This window comes from Salvia miltiorrhiza, unplaced genomic scaffold, assembly GCF_028751815.1.
Source record: "Salvia miltiorrhiza cultivar Shanhuang (shh) unplaced genomic scaffold, IMPLAD_Smil_shh fragScaff_scaffold_152:::fragment_4:::debris, whole genome shotgun sequence".
Taxonomy (NCBI): Eukaryota; Viridiplantae; Streptophyta; class Magnoliopsida; order Lamiales; family Lamiaceae; genus Salvia; species Salvia miltiorrhiza.
The window spans coordinates 2,831-17,097 of NW_026651426.1; the positions used below are offsets into that span (position 1 = coordinate 2,831).

The window sequence follows — 14,267 nt, forward strand, 5'->3', positions numbered from 1 at the left end:
GGAAAAACTTTACAGGGGGAAAAGAGTACTCGTCAAAAAGGAAAACACCAACGTGCAAAAAGAAGCCAAAAACATAAAGCCAGAAGGGAGTGGAAAAACTTCGGGAACTCCGGCCTAACCATCGTCCCCAAGAATCTCCGGTCTCCCAACTCGCAACCACAAACCAAACCTCAACAAAAAACCCAAACGCAGCCATAATAACTTGTTTCCAAAGGTTAAAACCTTGCAGGAGGGCTCGTCGACGACCAATCCAGCGCTCCGCGGAAACAAGAACAAATACAACTACTTATATCTCCCATAGTAAAATGAAAAATTACAAATGTCTAGCACTCATTTTAATTTAAAATTTAATATTACACACAATTTAATAAATTTAATACATGCATCATAATTTACTCAATCAACGTTTGAAAGAATATTTGACGAGGCCTGGAATGTGAGTATGCATAAGATAATCATCCCAATTTATACTTTTCGGATCAAAGTTAAAAATCTCATTCTCGATATCACCACACATCTCGTTTACGGAGCTTTTCAATTTTTCCATATTTATGTCGTCGAAACTGCATAAAAATAATATACAAAAAATAATTAATAGAGATATATATGATGCTCGATTTGCATAGGAAATGAAAATTTGCTAGGATACACTTACACTATACTGAAGAACATATAAGGGCTAAATAGATCGAACATCCGCATCAAGAACTTGACCTTTCTTGAACGATCAATATAGGTTCTATCAAAATATCCAAAACTTGCTGCATTTACAACACCTAGAATCTGAAGGGGGTCGATAATTAGCATTAAAATATACGTGTGAAAAATAATATTTGAAGTTTAATTGAATTTGTAATTTATATTAAAATTTATTCAAAATCAAGTAATAGTTGAGACGGGAAATGAGGAGCTAAAGATATGTATTGAATATTTATATGATACTTAAGATTTGTTAGTGGTGGATACGAACCTTAATGGGAATCAAGTAATTGAGGTTGATGTATATTTGGATAGCAAGCTTAGTAGGCAACTGTGTGCCCCTTGTAACAATGACAGGCTTTCCATCTCGGCTCATCCATGGATTTTCTATGAAGAAACGAGTGTTGATATCTCGAATGCGAAGATATGATATCGGGTTTGATGCCGAAGATCCGACGTGGTAAATCATCGGTGTCGTTTTGTACACGTGTGTGGCTATTGATACCATCATAGCATTCACCACCATGTCTACATACCCTCTCCGTCCCCCCAAATAACTTTCTAGAAGGGAGGGGCTCGTGTTTTAAGACAAAGTTGTTGAGTGTATTGGAAGTGGTGAAAAAATATTATAATTAGTATTGAAAATAGTGAAAAGGTGAAAAGTAAGAATGAATAGGGTATTATTAGTGGTGGAATTATGTTCCAAAATGGCAGAAGTTATAAGGGGGGCGACCTAAAAATGAAAGATAGGAAGTTATTTGGGGATATATCATAAACTTTTTTTTTAATAAGAAATACTATTAAAATACTAAATTTAGTAGTGTGTTATAAAAAGTATTAGGATATAAGATTCGAACTACAAAATATTGGGACAATGGATCCAAACCAAAATTCAATGTAACTCGTGTGTGTTGTGTGTTTTTTACCTGACTCCTTCAGTCCAACCCGGAAAGGGTTGTTTGAAAGTACTAGTTACTATGGTAGGACGGATTATTATGAGAGGTATATTTTCTTTGAATTGTTCCAACATCATTTCTCCCATTGCCTTTGTGAAAGTGTAAGTATTTGGCCACCCATATTTCCTTGCCCTGTCATAATGAATCAAAAGTAAAATTAAATTCAAGATAATTAACCCATCAAGTAATTAATTAACATTTTTTCATAGATTTATTCATTTTTCCACAAAATACATGGTTAATTAGGCTCGATGGAGCTCGAACTCTTATAGTAATAGTAAAAAAAAAGTAAAGAAACACTAATTGACTGATATGTAAATGAAATTCGACAAACCTTTGGAGACCTAATTCTCTCATCATTGATTTAATATGATTTTCTGGTGCTGAATGTAGCGATCGGAGATTATCGTCGACAATTTTCTTTTCCATCTCAATATTTAATCCCGGAGTCATGTTTAATGCCTCACCCATTTTTAATGGCGTTTCTGGAATAAGTCCCTCATTCTTTCCACACACATATGCTGAAAATTAAATCCACACTTCATTAGTCCCCTAATGTTGGGAACCTTGTGGAATATCCTAACCCTTGTTTTGATGATACCAAAATTCATAGGACTTATATGTAATAGACTAGAATCGTTTAGAACTCAAGTGTTAGAGTTCTTTTCTAGTTTAGTTGCGGTGTCGAAGACTGAAGACTGAAGAACGAAGACTGAAGACTGAAGACTGCAGATACCAACTGAAGTATCAGTTGAAGAATCAGTTGAAGACTGATTATTTAATGCGCGCAAAGGACTGATACTAAAGTCAAGTATCGGTTGAACATTCATCCTAGGACTGATCTTCCAACGTTCAGAGGAAGCCACGTACGCACAAGTACAGCCGCATTAAATGCAAAGATCTCAGAATATCTTATCTCTGCAGAGGTCATTCCTATCTGGTGGTTACTTTTCAGAGATGTCACATCTCCTGTCCATCAAAGAGAGCCGTTTCCACACAGACAAGGAACCTCGAAGATTGAAGCCTCAGCCCAAATTCGAATTGCTCTCCAACGGAAGAAATCTTGAGGACGATTTACGCCAACGGATCTATTCAAGAGTTCTCCTACAAATAGCGCTCGAGGATCACTTCAACCTTCACCGATTCAACGACATAAGCTGAAGCTCTGCCAAAATTGCTACTCAGCCTAAAGCTTAACCGCCCCAATGCTTGAATCGAAGAAGAGAATTCCAAAGCCAAAATCAGTCACTGCTGATTACATACATTCTCTTAGACCTTAGGCATATATCTGTTTACCCAGAAGCCAAAGGTCAAACTTGCTTCAAAGAACTTGTTCTTTGTAAGTATAGTTGGCACTCGTTCAAACCTCCTCCCCATAAGAGTGTTTGAGTGGCTCGGAGTTCAGGAAGGTACTCTGAACACTGAGTGAAAAGTCTGAGCACGAGGTGTGCTTAGCAGGGAAATCCTACGCGAGGTGTGTGGGTGCTGAAGAAGGGTTTTCTTCAGTTTACGGTTGTGTGCACCTGGCAAGCACACGGGTACGGTTTGCAGTGCACCAGTGAAGCACTTGCGGAGTGGATTGTTGGTCTGATCAACCAACTGTGGATGTAGGAAAGGGTTTTTCCGAACCACGTAAAAGTCTCTGTGTTATTTACAGCTTTCAGTTTTACATTCTTACTTGTGCTATTTCAATTGATAAAACTGAACACTGAATAACAGCAAAGAGAAACCTTAATCCAATCTGACTGAACTATCCTCTGATAGTAAGGAAGAGTGATATCATCTCTATCTTTGCAAACACGACTGAAGCCCTTACTTGGATCAGTTAAGTTCCAGTAACTTAACTGATAACTCATTATTGAAGAGCTTTCAGTATCAGTCGTCAACCCTGTTGGTCAAAACTGATTTCAGTAAAACAGGAGTCCTTGTTTGCGTGCAAAGTTTCATTTTGATCTCTGACTGAGATCCCTCTGATTGAGGTCAGTAGATTAAGTCAAAAATAGCCTATAGGTGTATTCCCCCCCCATACACCTATTCGAGACCCTCAGGACCTAACAATTGGTATCAGAGCAGGTTGTTCGCAAGAACTATCTGCATCTGACTAGGTTCTATTTGAACTAGATCCTTTTTCTTAAAGGTCTCGAAAAAGTTCTACTCTTTCTTTTGTGCTTGCTATTTGCTCTATCTGCTGTTATCTGTTCTCTCTTTTTTGATGGAGACTAACCACAGCAGATTATCTTCTCTACCTATGTTTAGTATTGAAAAATACGACATATGGAAGTTTCGGCTTGAAAGCTTCCTCACCGCCCAACATTGCCGAATGTGGGAAGTCATCACCAGCGGACCGATCACCATCACCGAAACTGTAAAAATGGTTCCTAATGATCTCCATCAGGATCCTTACGATGAGGTCCAGCCCAAGTCAAAGGCAGACTTCACCACAGAAGAAAGGAAGCAAGATGAGTTAAACAACCTCGCCAAAAGCATCATCTCCGGCACTGTTCCCGACAAGCATGTCATGAAGATCATCAAATGCGGAACTGTAAAGGAGATGTGGGACATTCTGGAAAGAATGTGCGTAGGTTCCGAGGAAATCAAGGAGAATAAGCTATCGATAGCTTGCCAGAAGTTCGACTCCTTCCTCATGCTCAAGAATGAATCTGTCGAGGAAATGGAACAAAGATTCAATCTTATCTTGAATGAAGTTCAATCCATTTCCAAAGACAAATACACTCAACGAGAAATCAACCTGAAGATTCTTCGAGCACTGCCACGTGGAGAATGGCAGATCTACTCAGTCGCTCATCAACATAAGCCAGGATTCAGTCAGCTCCCGACAAACAAGCTTTTCTCCGATCTCATGGCAAATGAGTTCGACCTTCTGAGAAATCTTGGTAACAAGAAGGCTGGAGGATCAGACGAAGATGGTCCATCAACCTCAAGAGGAGTGGCACTGAAGGCCTCAACCAGAGAAGGCAAGAAGCAGATCAAGGAACCAACGGAACTCAACCCAGAGGACTTCTTCAGTCAATATGCTTTGTTGACTGAAAGATTCAACAAGATGGAGTCCAAGTTCCGGAAGTACAGAAGGTTCCACAAGCAGCACTACAAAGGAAAAGAAAGAGGAGGCAACTCCAGACATTCCACAGATCGAAGCGGAGAAAGGAAGTCAGCCGCTTACGACATCAAAGATATGGAATGCTTTGGATGTAGAAAGAAAGGGCACTTTCGACATGAATGCCCTGATCTGACTTCAGCTGAGCGCAGAGAACTGAAAGCTAAGAAAGATCATAGCTTTTCGAAGAAGAAAGCGATGGTTGCTGACGATGCTGACTCTTCCAAGGACACATCAGAATCATCCGACTTCGACAGTTCCAGCTCAGATGATGAGAGCCGAGCCCTGATGGCCAACGAATCAGAAAGCGTGGCTGACAACAGCTACGACAATGGAATGAATGGCTCAGAGGTAAACTCTCACTCAAAAACTCCTTTTACTGATAACTTCCTGATGCTTTCACGAGAGCACTCAGAATTTGGAGATAGCTCATCCTATGAAACTGACGAGTTTGATCAGCTCATGACTGATCACTGTTAGCTGAGAAAAATGTTCGAAGATCTCCTCAAGCAGAATCAAAAAATGGACAAGGAGATCAATGATGAACGAGCTAAGAATCAGACAATCATCTACTTTCCGGATGAAACTTGTCTTGATCAGCTAATCATGGAGAACAGCCGACTGGAAGAAGAGCTCAGAATCTCCAACTCAGAATGTGAAAGAGCATCTCATGAGATCAAGAGGCTAAATCACAAGCTGGAAGAAACAGTCAAGAACTGCATGATGCAGTCTCCCATGATGAGCAACTTTCCATCGAAAAGACTGGTCAACAGCATCGGAGGAAAGGTTGCAGCTGACAAAGGAAAGGATGTCATGATCATCTCAAAGGACGATCCTTCTGAAATCATAACCTCAGAAGAATCAAGAGATCATGATATGAATGAAGTTCGCAAGCGCAGACTGATGGCTAGATCAAATGTTCCACCTCCACGAAGCTTCAGACGAGCTAAGGAGGCCCCCAACCAGATCATTCTACTGAGAAGACTGGAAAGTAGATTTCAATCAAAGATCAGGGAAGGAACATCAGGAGCCAAGAAGAATCTTCCTCATCAATCCAGGGGGAAGAAAGGCCACATCAGTCAGAAACTGACATCTTCAGTTCAGTTTCAAAAGGAACAACATCCATGGAGACCAGGCAATGCTGAGTCCAGACGAACCGAGAGCCATCCACGACAACTAGCTACTGGACATCAGCCAAGTCTCCAAAAGTCTGCAAAGACTCGAGTATCTCAACTTCAAGACGATCAACAAACTTGCTAAACATCAACTGGTAGAAGGCCTTCCTTCTATTGTGTTCCAGAAGAAGCAAGAATGTGAAGCATGCCTCAGAGGAAAGCAGACGCAGACATCATTCAAGTCAAAGTCAGGACACTCCTCTGAAAGGATTCTGCATCTACTTCACATGGATCTGTTTGGCCCGATCACTCCAAGAAGCTACAACGGTAGGAAGTACACCTTAGTAGTTGTGGATGATTATTCACGATATACTTGGGTTATCTTTCTCTTCAAGAAGAAAGAGACACTGGAGGAATTGCCAAAGCTGCTGAGACTGAGCGTTGAAAAGGAAGTCAACATCATCAGTATCAGATCAGATCGTGGGACTGAGTTCCTCAATACTGTCATTCGTAAGTATTGTGATGAATAAGGAATCAGTCATCAAACTTCTACAGCAAGAACTCCACATCAGAACGGAGTTGCAGAAAGAAGAAACCGGTCTCTAAAAGAAGAAGCAAGGACGATGCTAGCCGAGTCAAAACTCTCCTTGAAGTTTTGGGCAGAAGCAGTCAACAACGCATGCTACACGCAGAATCGCTCCTTCCTCACTCAGAGACATGGAAGAACTCCATACGAGTTATGGAAGAACAGAATTCCATCGATTGCCTACTTTCATGCTTTCGGTTCTAAGTATTTCATACACAACAATGATAAGAAGAGGTTGAACACTTTCGATAGCAAGGCTGATCCAGGAATCTTCCTTGGATACTCTGGAACGGAACGTTCAAGCAAAGCCTATCGAGTGTTTGATACTCAAACTCTTTGTGCTGAAGAAACACCTCATGTGATCTTTGATAAGTCTACAGATGGTTTCAGGGAACAAGAAGCTGAAAAGTGTGTCCAAAACACTGAAGGTTCCAGAGCTGAAATCCACAACACCGAGCCCTCTACTGTCTTGATATGGGGACCAGGCAAAGATGAAGATACTGAGATGCTTCAGTATCAAAAGATCAACCGAAGGTCTGAAGTTCAGACTGGAGCCAATGCAGACGACATCAGTCAAGGGGGAACTCCAGTTGCTGAAGTTAGAGTTGAACGCGCAGAAGCCGCCCCAGCTCAACTCACCCCTGCTCCAGAAGGTGCTCAACACCCCAGAACCATTCTGACCGAAGAAGCCCCACCTTCACCTGAAGAGATCAAGAAGTATCGAAGATGGTTTGAACTCCACTCAAAGGAGAACATCATTGGAGAACCATCAGATGGCGTCAAGACTCGGAGATCAATGTGCAACCTCGTCTTCGACATCAATCAGAACTGCATCAACGAAGATAAGAATTTCAGCTGTTTCTTATCTACCACAGAGCCCAAGGATATTGAAGAAGCTCTGAAGTCTACTCAGTGGGTCATCGCAATGCTAGAAGAACTCAATGAATTCAACCGGAATTCAGTTTGGGAGCTTGTGGATCGACCAGACGATGTAAAGGTGATTGGCTTGAAATGGATTTTCAAGAACAAGGAAGACGAAGAAGGAAACGTTGTGAGAAACAAAGCAAGGCTAGTGGCTAAAGGATACAGTCAAGAAAAAGAAATCGACTACGACGAGACGTTCGCCCCAGTTGCCAGATTGGAAGCAGTCAGACTCTTCTTAGCCTTCGCAGCTCACAAAGGTTTCAAGGTATACCAAATGGATGTCAAGTGTGCATTTCTCAATGGAGTGCTCACAGATGAAGTCTATGTAGAACAACCTCCAGGGTTTGAGGCTGCTGGACCAGAAAAAGGTGTACAAGTTGAAGAAAGCGCTCTATGGGTTGAAGCAAGCACCAAGAGCGTGGTATGATACTCTCTCGGAGTATCTGGTTGAACAAGGCTTCAAAAAGGGATCTGTGGACAGAACTCTGTTCACTCTTAAAGAAGGAGAAGATCTCTTGCTTGTTCAGATTTATGTCGATGACATAATCTTCGGATCCAAATCCGAACGCATGTGTAAGAAGTTTGCTGACATCATGACCAACAAATTTCAAATGTCCATGATGGGAGAAATGAATTTCTTTCTCGGATTGCAAGTCAAGCAGACCAACGAAGGAATACTGATCAGCCAGTCCAAGTATGCCAAGGAACTGATAGCTAAGTTCGGTATTCAGCACATGAAGTCAGTCAAGATCCCAATGAACACAAACTGGAAAGTTGATCCAGGTTCAGAAGGAAACTCTGTCTCTTCGAAGAAGTACAGAGAAATCATTGTATCTTTGCTGTATTTGACTGCGAGCAGACCAGATATCGCATTTGCAGTCGGGGTATGTGCAAGATATCAATCAGATCCTAAGGAAGCTCATTTGGATGCAGCAAAGCGGATTCTGAGATATCTAAAAGGCACGCCCAATTTAGGATTGTGGTATCCAGCAGACGACGACATCAAGCTCACCGGATATTCAGATTCAGACTTCGGTGGATGCAAGCTTGATCGCAAATTAACCTCCGGAACATGTCAATTCCTAGGCAACAAGCTCATTTCTTGGTTTTCAAAGAAGCAGACTTCAGTCGCCACCTCTACAACTGAAGCTGAATATGTTGCTGCCGGAAGCTGCTGCTCACAAATCCTGTGGTTAGTCCATCAACTAAAGGACTATGGGATCGACGAAAAGAAAGTTCCTATCTATTGCGACAGCTCCAGTGCTATTGCAATCTCCCAGAATCCAGTTCACCACACCAGAGTAAAGCATATTGAAATTCGACATCACTTCATTCGTGATCATGTCGAAAAGAAGAATGTCTCTATGGAATGGATTCCCACTGCTATTCAGAGAGCGGACCTGCTGACCAAGGCTCTTCCAGAAGAGAGGTTCAATGATCTATGTGCAAAGATCGGCCTCATCAACCCTGAAGAGTGATGCTGTGTTTGAAGATCTTCTCAAACAGTCATGCTGACTGGTGGTCAACCAACTGATGATTCAACGATCGCCAACATGGAAAGCAATGAAGTCCGAATGCTCATCTGAAGAAGAATTCATCCTGATGAAAACAACCAGGATCAAGTGGTATCAACTAACTACGATGTTCAGTTGATCAGTAAGTATTTTAAATGTTTGCTCTTTCAAAATCAGTTATTTCAGTTAAGAGCTTTAAGTTTTTAGTTCAAAATCCTTTCTCTAACTGATCAGTTTCTTTCAAAAACTTTAACTGATTGTTGAAAATTGTTGGAAAATGGAATATCCGAGAAGGACAAGATTTTTATAAAGTGAAAATCTGTTTTGATTGAACTTGTCCTGATCTTATTGCCAAAAATCTTTCCAACCTTTTTGCCTCTGCAATAAAATTTCTTGAAAAGCTCATTGACATGACAGTATGTAATGACGCCTTTCAACTTTTTGAAGACGCAGTCCCTCGCAGTGACGGCGGACGCGAATTTTCTCTTCAATGGCATTTTAGGCACAGTTTTCGAAAAACCTTTCATCTTCTTACATGGTTCAAATCTTGTCTATTTATACCATGCTGTCTTCACGATTTTTCTGCATCAACTAACAACTCTCCACAGCCTTGACTGTGAGAAAATTTTCAATCTTTCCAAAAGTTGCAGAGAAAAATTGTTCCGACTAAAGGAGAAATCTATGACTGCAAAGTCATGGAGTGGAAGAATGACGCTCACATACCTGGCCTTCACCGGACCCTTCCACTGGATCTCAACGTCTTTCCGGCGTCAAAGTTTGCTCTACCCTCACTTGTATCCAGCGAATCGAGTGTCTTCTATCCTCATGCCCGGTGCATCGGTTTGAAGTACCTGTCTGAAATAGGACAGACTTCATAGTCTTCACAAAAAGGCCTCTTGCCCACTGTGGAGCTTCGATGCCAAGCAACAACAATGAGCAGGAGCTCATTGTCAACCGGTGCCACATCGACAGTGTCTATCCTCACGATAGCCACTGATTCGATTTTCCTCCTCCACACACTTCTCCTCACGTGCTTCTTTCTCTTCACCATCAACCCTCTCCTCAACCTCCTTTGGTTTGCATGATTGCTGCTCTCTTTCTCGAGAGCCATGCAAACCTGATCCCTCCCCGTTCTCCGTCTCCTTCATATCTCCTCCACTCACTCTTTATTTTTCCTTTTCTAAACCCTCCGCGTTCTCCATTTACCTCTGACCCTCAGCATCTTTCTCTGGACCATTCTGCGAGTCTGTTTCCACGCAGTGGTCTTAGCTTCATCTCTCAGTCAAAATCCCACCTTTTTGATGTTGCCAAAAAGGGGGAAATTCTTAAGAGACTTATTCTCAAAAGACTGAAGACGATCAAGCAAAATGATCATCCTACTTCATCAGGATGATCATGAGGAAGATTCGCCAAGAGGTAAAGACCTCAATTCAACGGAACACAAGTGAGAGTGGAACAAGCTTAGGAACATGAAGACACGAAGACAGAAGATGAAGATCAAGAAGTTCAAGGCGCAGCCAAGCAGACTGCTGGAGTCCATGGGTTTCCCATGTTGTTTTTTGTTTTTCTTTTTACTCCAATGTAAGTCTTGCCCTGTACCTCGACTGATGGCTTATCAGTCTTCTTTTAATGAACTTCTTATTGATCTCAACCTGAAGACAATGACTCTTTGTCCAGGCTCTGATTATGGTTTTTCTGTCTTCTTTTTGTTCTGTTTTAGAACTGTTTTCGTTCTTACTCTAAGTACAAGTTTTTAGGTTCTATTGTTAAGGGGGAACTGTTTTCACCCCATGTTTAGAACTTGTACTGTGAGTTCAGTCTTTTTGCTGTCTAGAACTGCTGTGTGGTTTTGGCATCATCAAAAAGGGGGAAATTGTTAGGAACATTGTGGAATATCCTAACCCTTGTTTTGATGATACCTAAATTCATAGGACTTATATGTAATAGACTAGAATCGTTTAGAACTCAAGTGTTAGAGTTCGTTTCTAGTTTAGTTGCGGTGTCGAAGACTGAAGACTGAAGAACGAAGACTGAAGACTGAAGACTGCAGATACCAACAGAAGTATCAGTTGAAGAATCAGTTGAAGACTGATTATTTAATGCGCGCAAAGGACTGATACTAAAGTCAAGTATCAGTTGAACATTCCTCCTAGGACTGATTTTCCAACGTTCAGAGGAAGCCACGTACGCACAAGTACAGCCGCATTAAATGCAGAGATCTTAGAATATCTTATCTCTGCAGAGGTCATTCCTATCTGGTGGTTACTTTTCAGAGATGTCGCATCTCCTGTCCATCAAAGAGAGCCGTTTCCACACAGACAAGGAACCTCGAAGATTAAAGCCTCAGCCCAAATTCGAATTGCTCTCCAACGGAAGAAATCTTGAGGACGATTTACGCCAACGGATCTATTCAAGAGTTCTCCTACAAATAGCGCTCGAGGATCACTTCAACCTTCACCGATTCAACGACATAAGCTGAAGCTCTGCCAAAATTGCTACTCAGCCTAAAGCTTAACCGCCCCAAAGCTTGAATCGAAGAAGAGAATTCCAAAGCCAAAATCAGTCACTGCTGATTACATACATTCTCTTAGACCCTAGGCATATATCTGTTTACCCAGAAGCCAAAGGTCAAACTTGTTTCAAAGAACTTGTTCTTTGTAAGTATAGTTGGCACTCGTTCAAACCTCCTCCACATAAGAGTGTTTGAGTGGTTCGGAGTTCAGGAAGGTACTCTGAACTCTGAGTGAAAAGTCTGAGCACGAGGTGTGCTTAGCAGGGAAATCCTACGCGAGGTGTGTGGGTGCTGAAGAAGGGTTTTCTTCAGTTTACGGTTGTGTGCACCAGGCAAGCACACGGGTACGGTTTGCAGTGCATCAGTGAAGCACTTGCGGAGTGGATTGTTGGTCTGATCAACCAACCGTGGATGTAGGAAAGGGTTTTTCCGAACCACGTAAAAGTCTCTGTGTTATTTACAGCTTTCAGTTTTACATTCTTACTTGTGCTATTTCAATTGACAAAACTGAACACTGAATAACAGCAAAGAGAAATCTTAATCCAACAACCTGCTCCACCGAGACTATTATGAAACTAAGTTTAATTTCCGCTGCGTATGATATCAATCTGACTGAACTATCCTCTGATAGTAAGGAAGAGTGATATCATCTCTATCTTTGCAAACACGACTGAAGCCCTTACTTGGATCAGTTAAGTTCCAGTAACTTAACTGATAACTCATTACTGAAGAGCTTTCTGTATCAGTCGTCAACCCTGTTGGTCAAAACTGATTTCAGTAAAACAGGAGTCCTTGTTTGCGTGCAAAGTTTCGTTTTGATCTCTGACTGAGATCCCTCTGATTGAGGTCAGTAGATTAAGTCAAAAATAGCCTATAGGTGTATTCCCCCCCCCCCATACACCTATTCGAGACCCTCAGGACCTAACACCTAATATTCATCCCCTTTGTAAGAACATAAAATCTTGGGTACACCCGAGTGTACCGTACAATCGGGTTGACCCGTACCCAAAATAGTGTTATTTATATGATTTGGATCAATATATAGGTTCAAATTATGGTACGAGTTAAAGTCTAAGTGAATGTGCTACACAGTTGTACGGTACACTCGGGTGTACACAAGATCACCTCTTGTAAGAATGAGTGAAAAGTATATGAGTACCAATCCTCATCATATCCTCCAATTAAAAATAAATAAAAATAATAATATAATGTTGATTGTCTTAAAAACTCACAACTGTATTTACTAGTAGTATTTAGGTTAAATTACACGATTTGACTTTGTACATAGTTAATTGGTTCAATTACAGCATCACCTTCAACAATTTTGCAATCATGATTGGATTTTTACTTTGTACCGATGATATGTCTTATATATGTAGCGGGATTGAAATGGAAAAGAAACACAAAAGGTAAATATGAGTTGAAAACAATTTTTGTTGAGAAATGACACAACGTTTTGCCAAAGATATGCATCTAGAGACGATTTTATTAATATAGTTTTATAACAATTGGTGAAATAATTTTCAATTGTTTATAATTAAATATCTTGCCACTATTTTTTGTTGTATAGCACCAGATCTTGCCATATATGCATTACTCATCGATCGACTCTGTCAATATGAGTATTATTCAACTATAATGTTTGAATATCAAACAATACTAACCAGTAGAAACATGAAGCAACGTCCTCAATTTTCTGCATTTTTTCGCAAAACTCAAAACATTTGCCGCTCCAACTGTGTTGATTCCCAACGCTATATCGTATCTGTAATAATAATAATAATAATAATAATAATAATAATAATAATAATAATAATAATAATAATAACAATAATAATAATAATAATAATAATAATAATAATAATAATAATAATAATAATAATAATAATAATAATAATAATACGCTGAAGGAACGATATAACATATACTCCCCCACACACCAACAATTTTTCGGCAATGAAATTCATAAATATAGAATCAAGATTTAGCTAGTTTAATTTACTAATAAAAAATCAGCGTTAACAATCAAAATTCAATCGTTAATTTTTTCTGTAAACGATCGATTTTTTGTTTATTTAACGATAAAAAATTCAGTCATTAATATATTTTTATTATTTTATTATTTTTTACTTTTTAACGATCGAGAATTTTTGTCGTTAATATTATATTTTTATTAGACATATATACCTTTCATCAAAATTTGTAGTTGCGGCTGAATTGATGATAATATCCACTTGTCCAAACACCTCTTCCAAAATGGAGGTTTCTAATCCCAAGCAATCACGAGTGATATCGCCGCATACCACACTCACCTTTTCCTTAATAATGGAATCCAATTTTGCTCCATATTTCTCCCTCACCACCTTAAACAATTCATTCTCCATCACCTGTCAAATTATCTAATCATCAAATCTTCATATTGCATGCATGTCATTTCTTTAATTTTCGTCGAAACATATAATTGTTGAATTATGTGCATGCATAATTATATTTTATGTAGTTCAAAAATACATAAATTATTTTAATGTCCATCTCGATTCCCTTTTGATGGAGGAATCTTAGTTAAGAACAAACCTCTGTATTGAAACGATGTTGTAATACCCGGACTTTTGATGACGTGTTTAATTGCTTGAATTTGAGTAATTAGGGTTTAGATCCCTTGTTTGATTTACTTTGTAAACAGATGAGGAGTTATATGAAGTTTTCTTATTATTTTTAAGATGTTGAGATGTTCTTTCGATGATGTAAGAATGATGTGAGATTTTATATTCGTATTTGAGTTTGAGTATTTGAATAATTCGAGATAATTATTTGAATGAGAACGATGAACTCGGAAGTGAAATCTG

The 14,267-nt window shown here is 39.8% G+C and overlaps 1 protein-coding gene across 1 annotated transcript; it reads right to left on the reverse strand.

The window, feature by feature from the left end:
• Positions 1-277: 277 nt before the first annotated feature.
• LOC131002614 (fatty acyl-CoA reductase 3-like) lies at positions 278-13,805 on the reverse strand. Its single transcript, XM_057929074.1, has 7 exons — positions 13,609-13,805; positions 13,086-13,186; positions 1,990-2,176; positions 1,626-1,787; positions 971-1,256; positions 656-783; positions 278-563 (listed from the first exon to the last, which is right to left on the reverse strand). Exons 1-7 carry the CDS (start codon positions 13,803-13,805, stop codon positions 401-403), a joined length of 1,224 nt encoding a protein of 407 aa, XP_057785057.1. The 3' UTR covers positions 278-400.
• Positions 13,806-14,267: the final 462 nt, after the last annotated feature.

Excerpts from the sequence above, each read along its gene's own strand:
- LOC131002614 (XM_057929074.1), bottom strand. The coding sequence starts at position 13,805 with ATGGAGAATGAATTGTTTAAGGTGGTGAGGGAGAAATATGGAGCAAAA. Across the intron at positions 2,177-13,085 it reads GTTGCTTCATGTTTCTACTG|CATATGTGTGTGGAAAGAAT; the intron begins GTTAGTATTGTT and ends TTTAATTTTCAG. Across the intron at positions 564-655 it reads TATATGTTCTTCAGTATAGT|TTTCGACGACATAAATATGG; the intron begins GTAAGTGTATCC and ends ATTTTTATGCAG.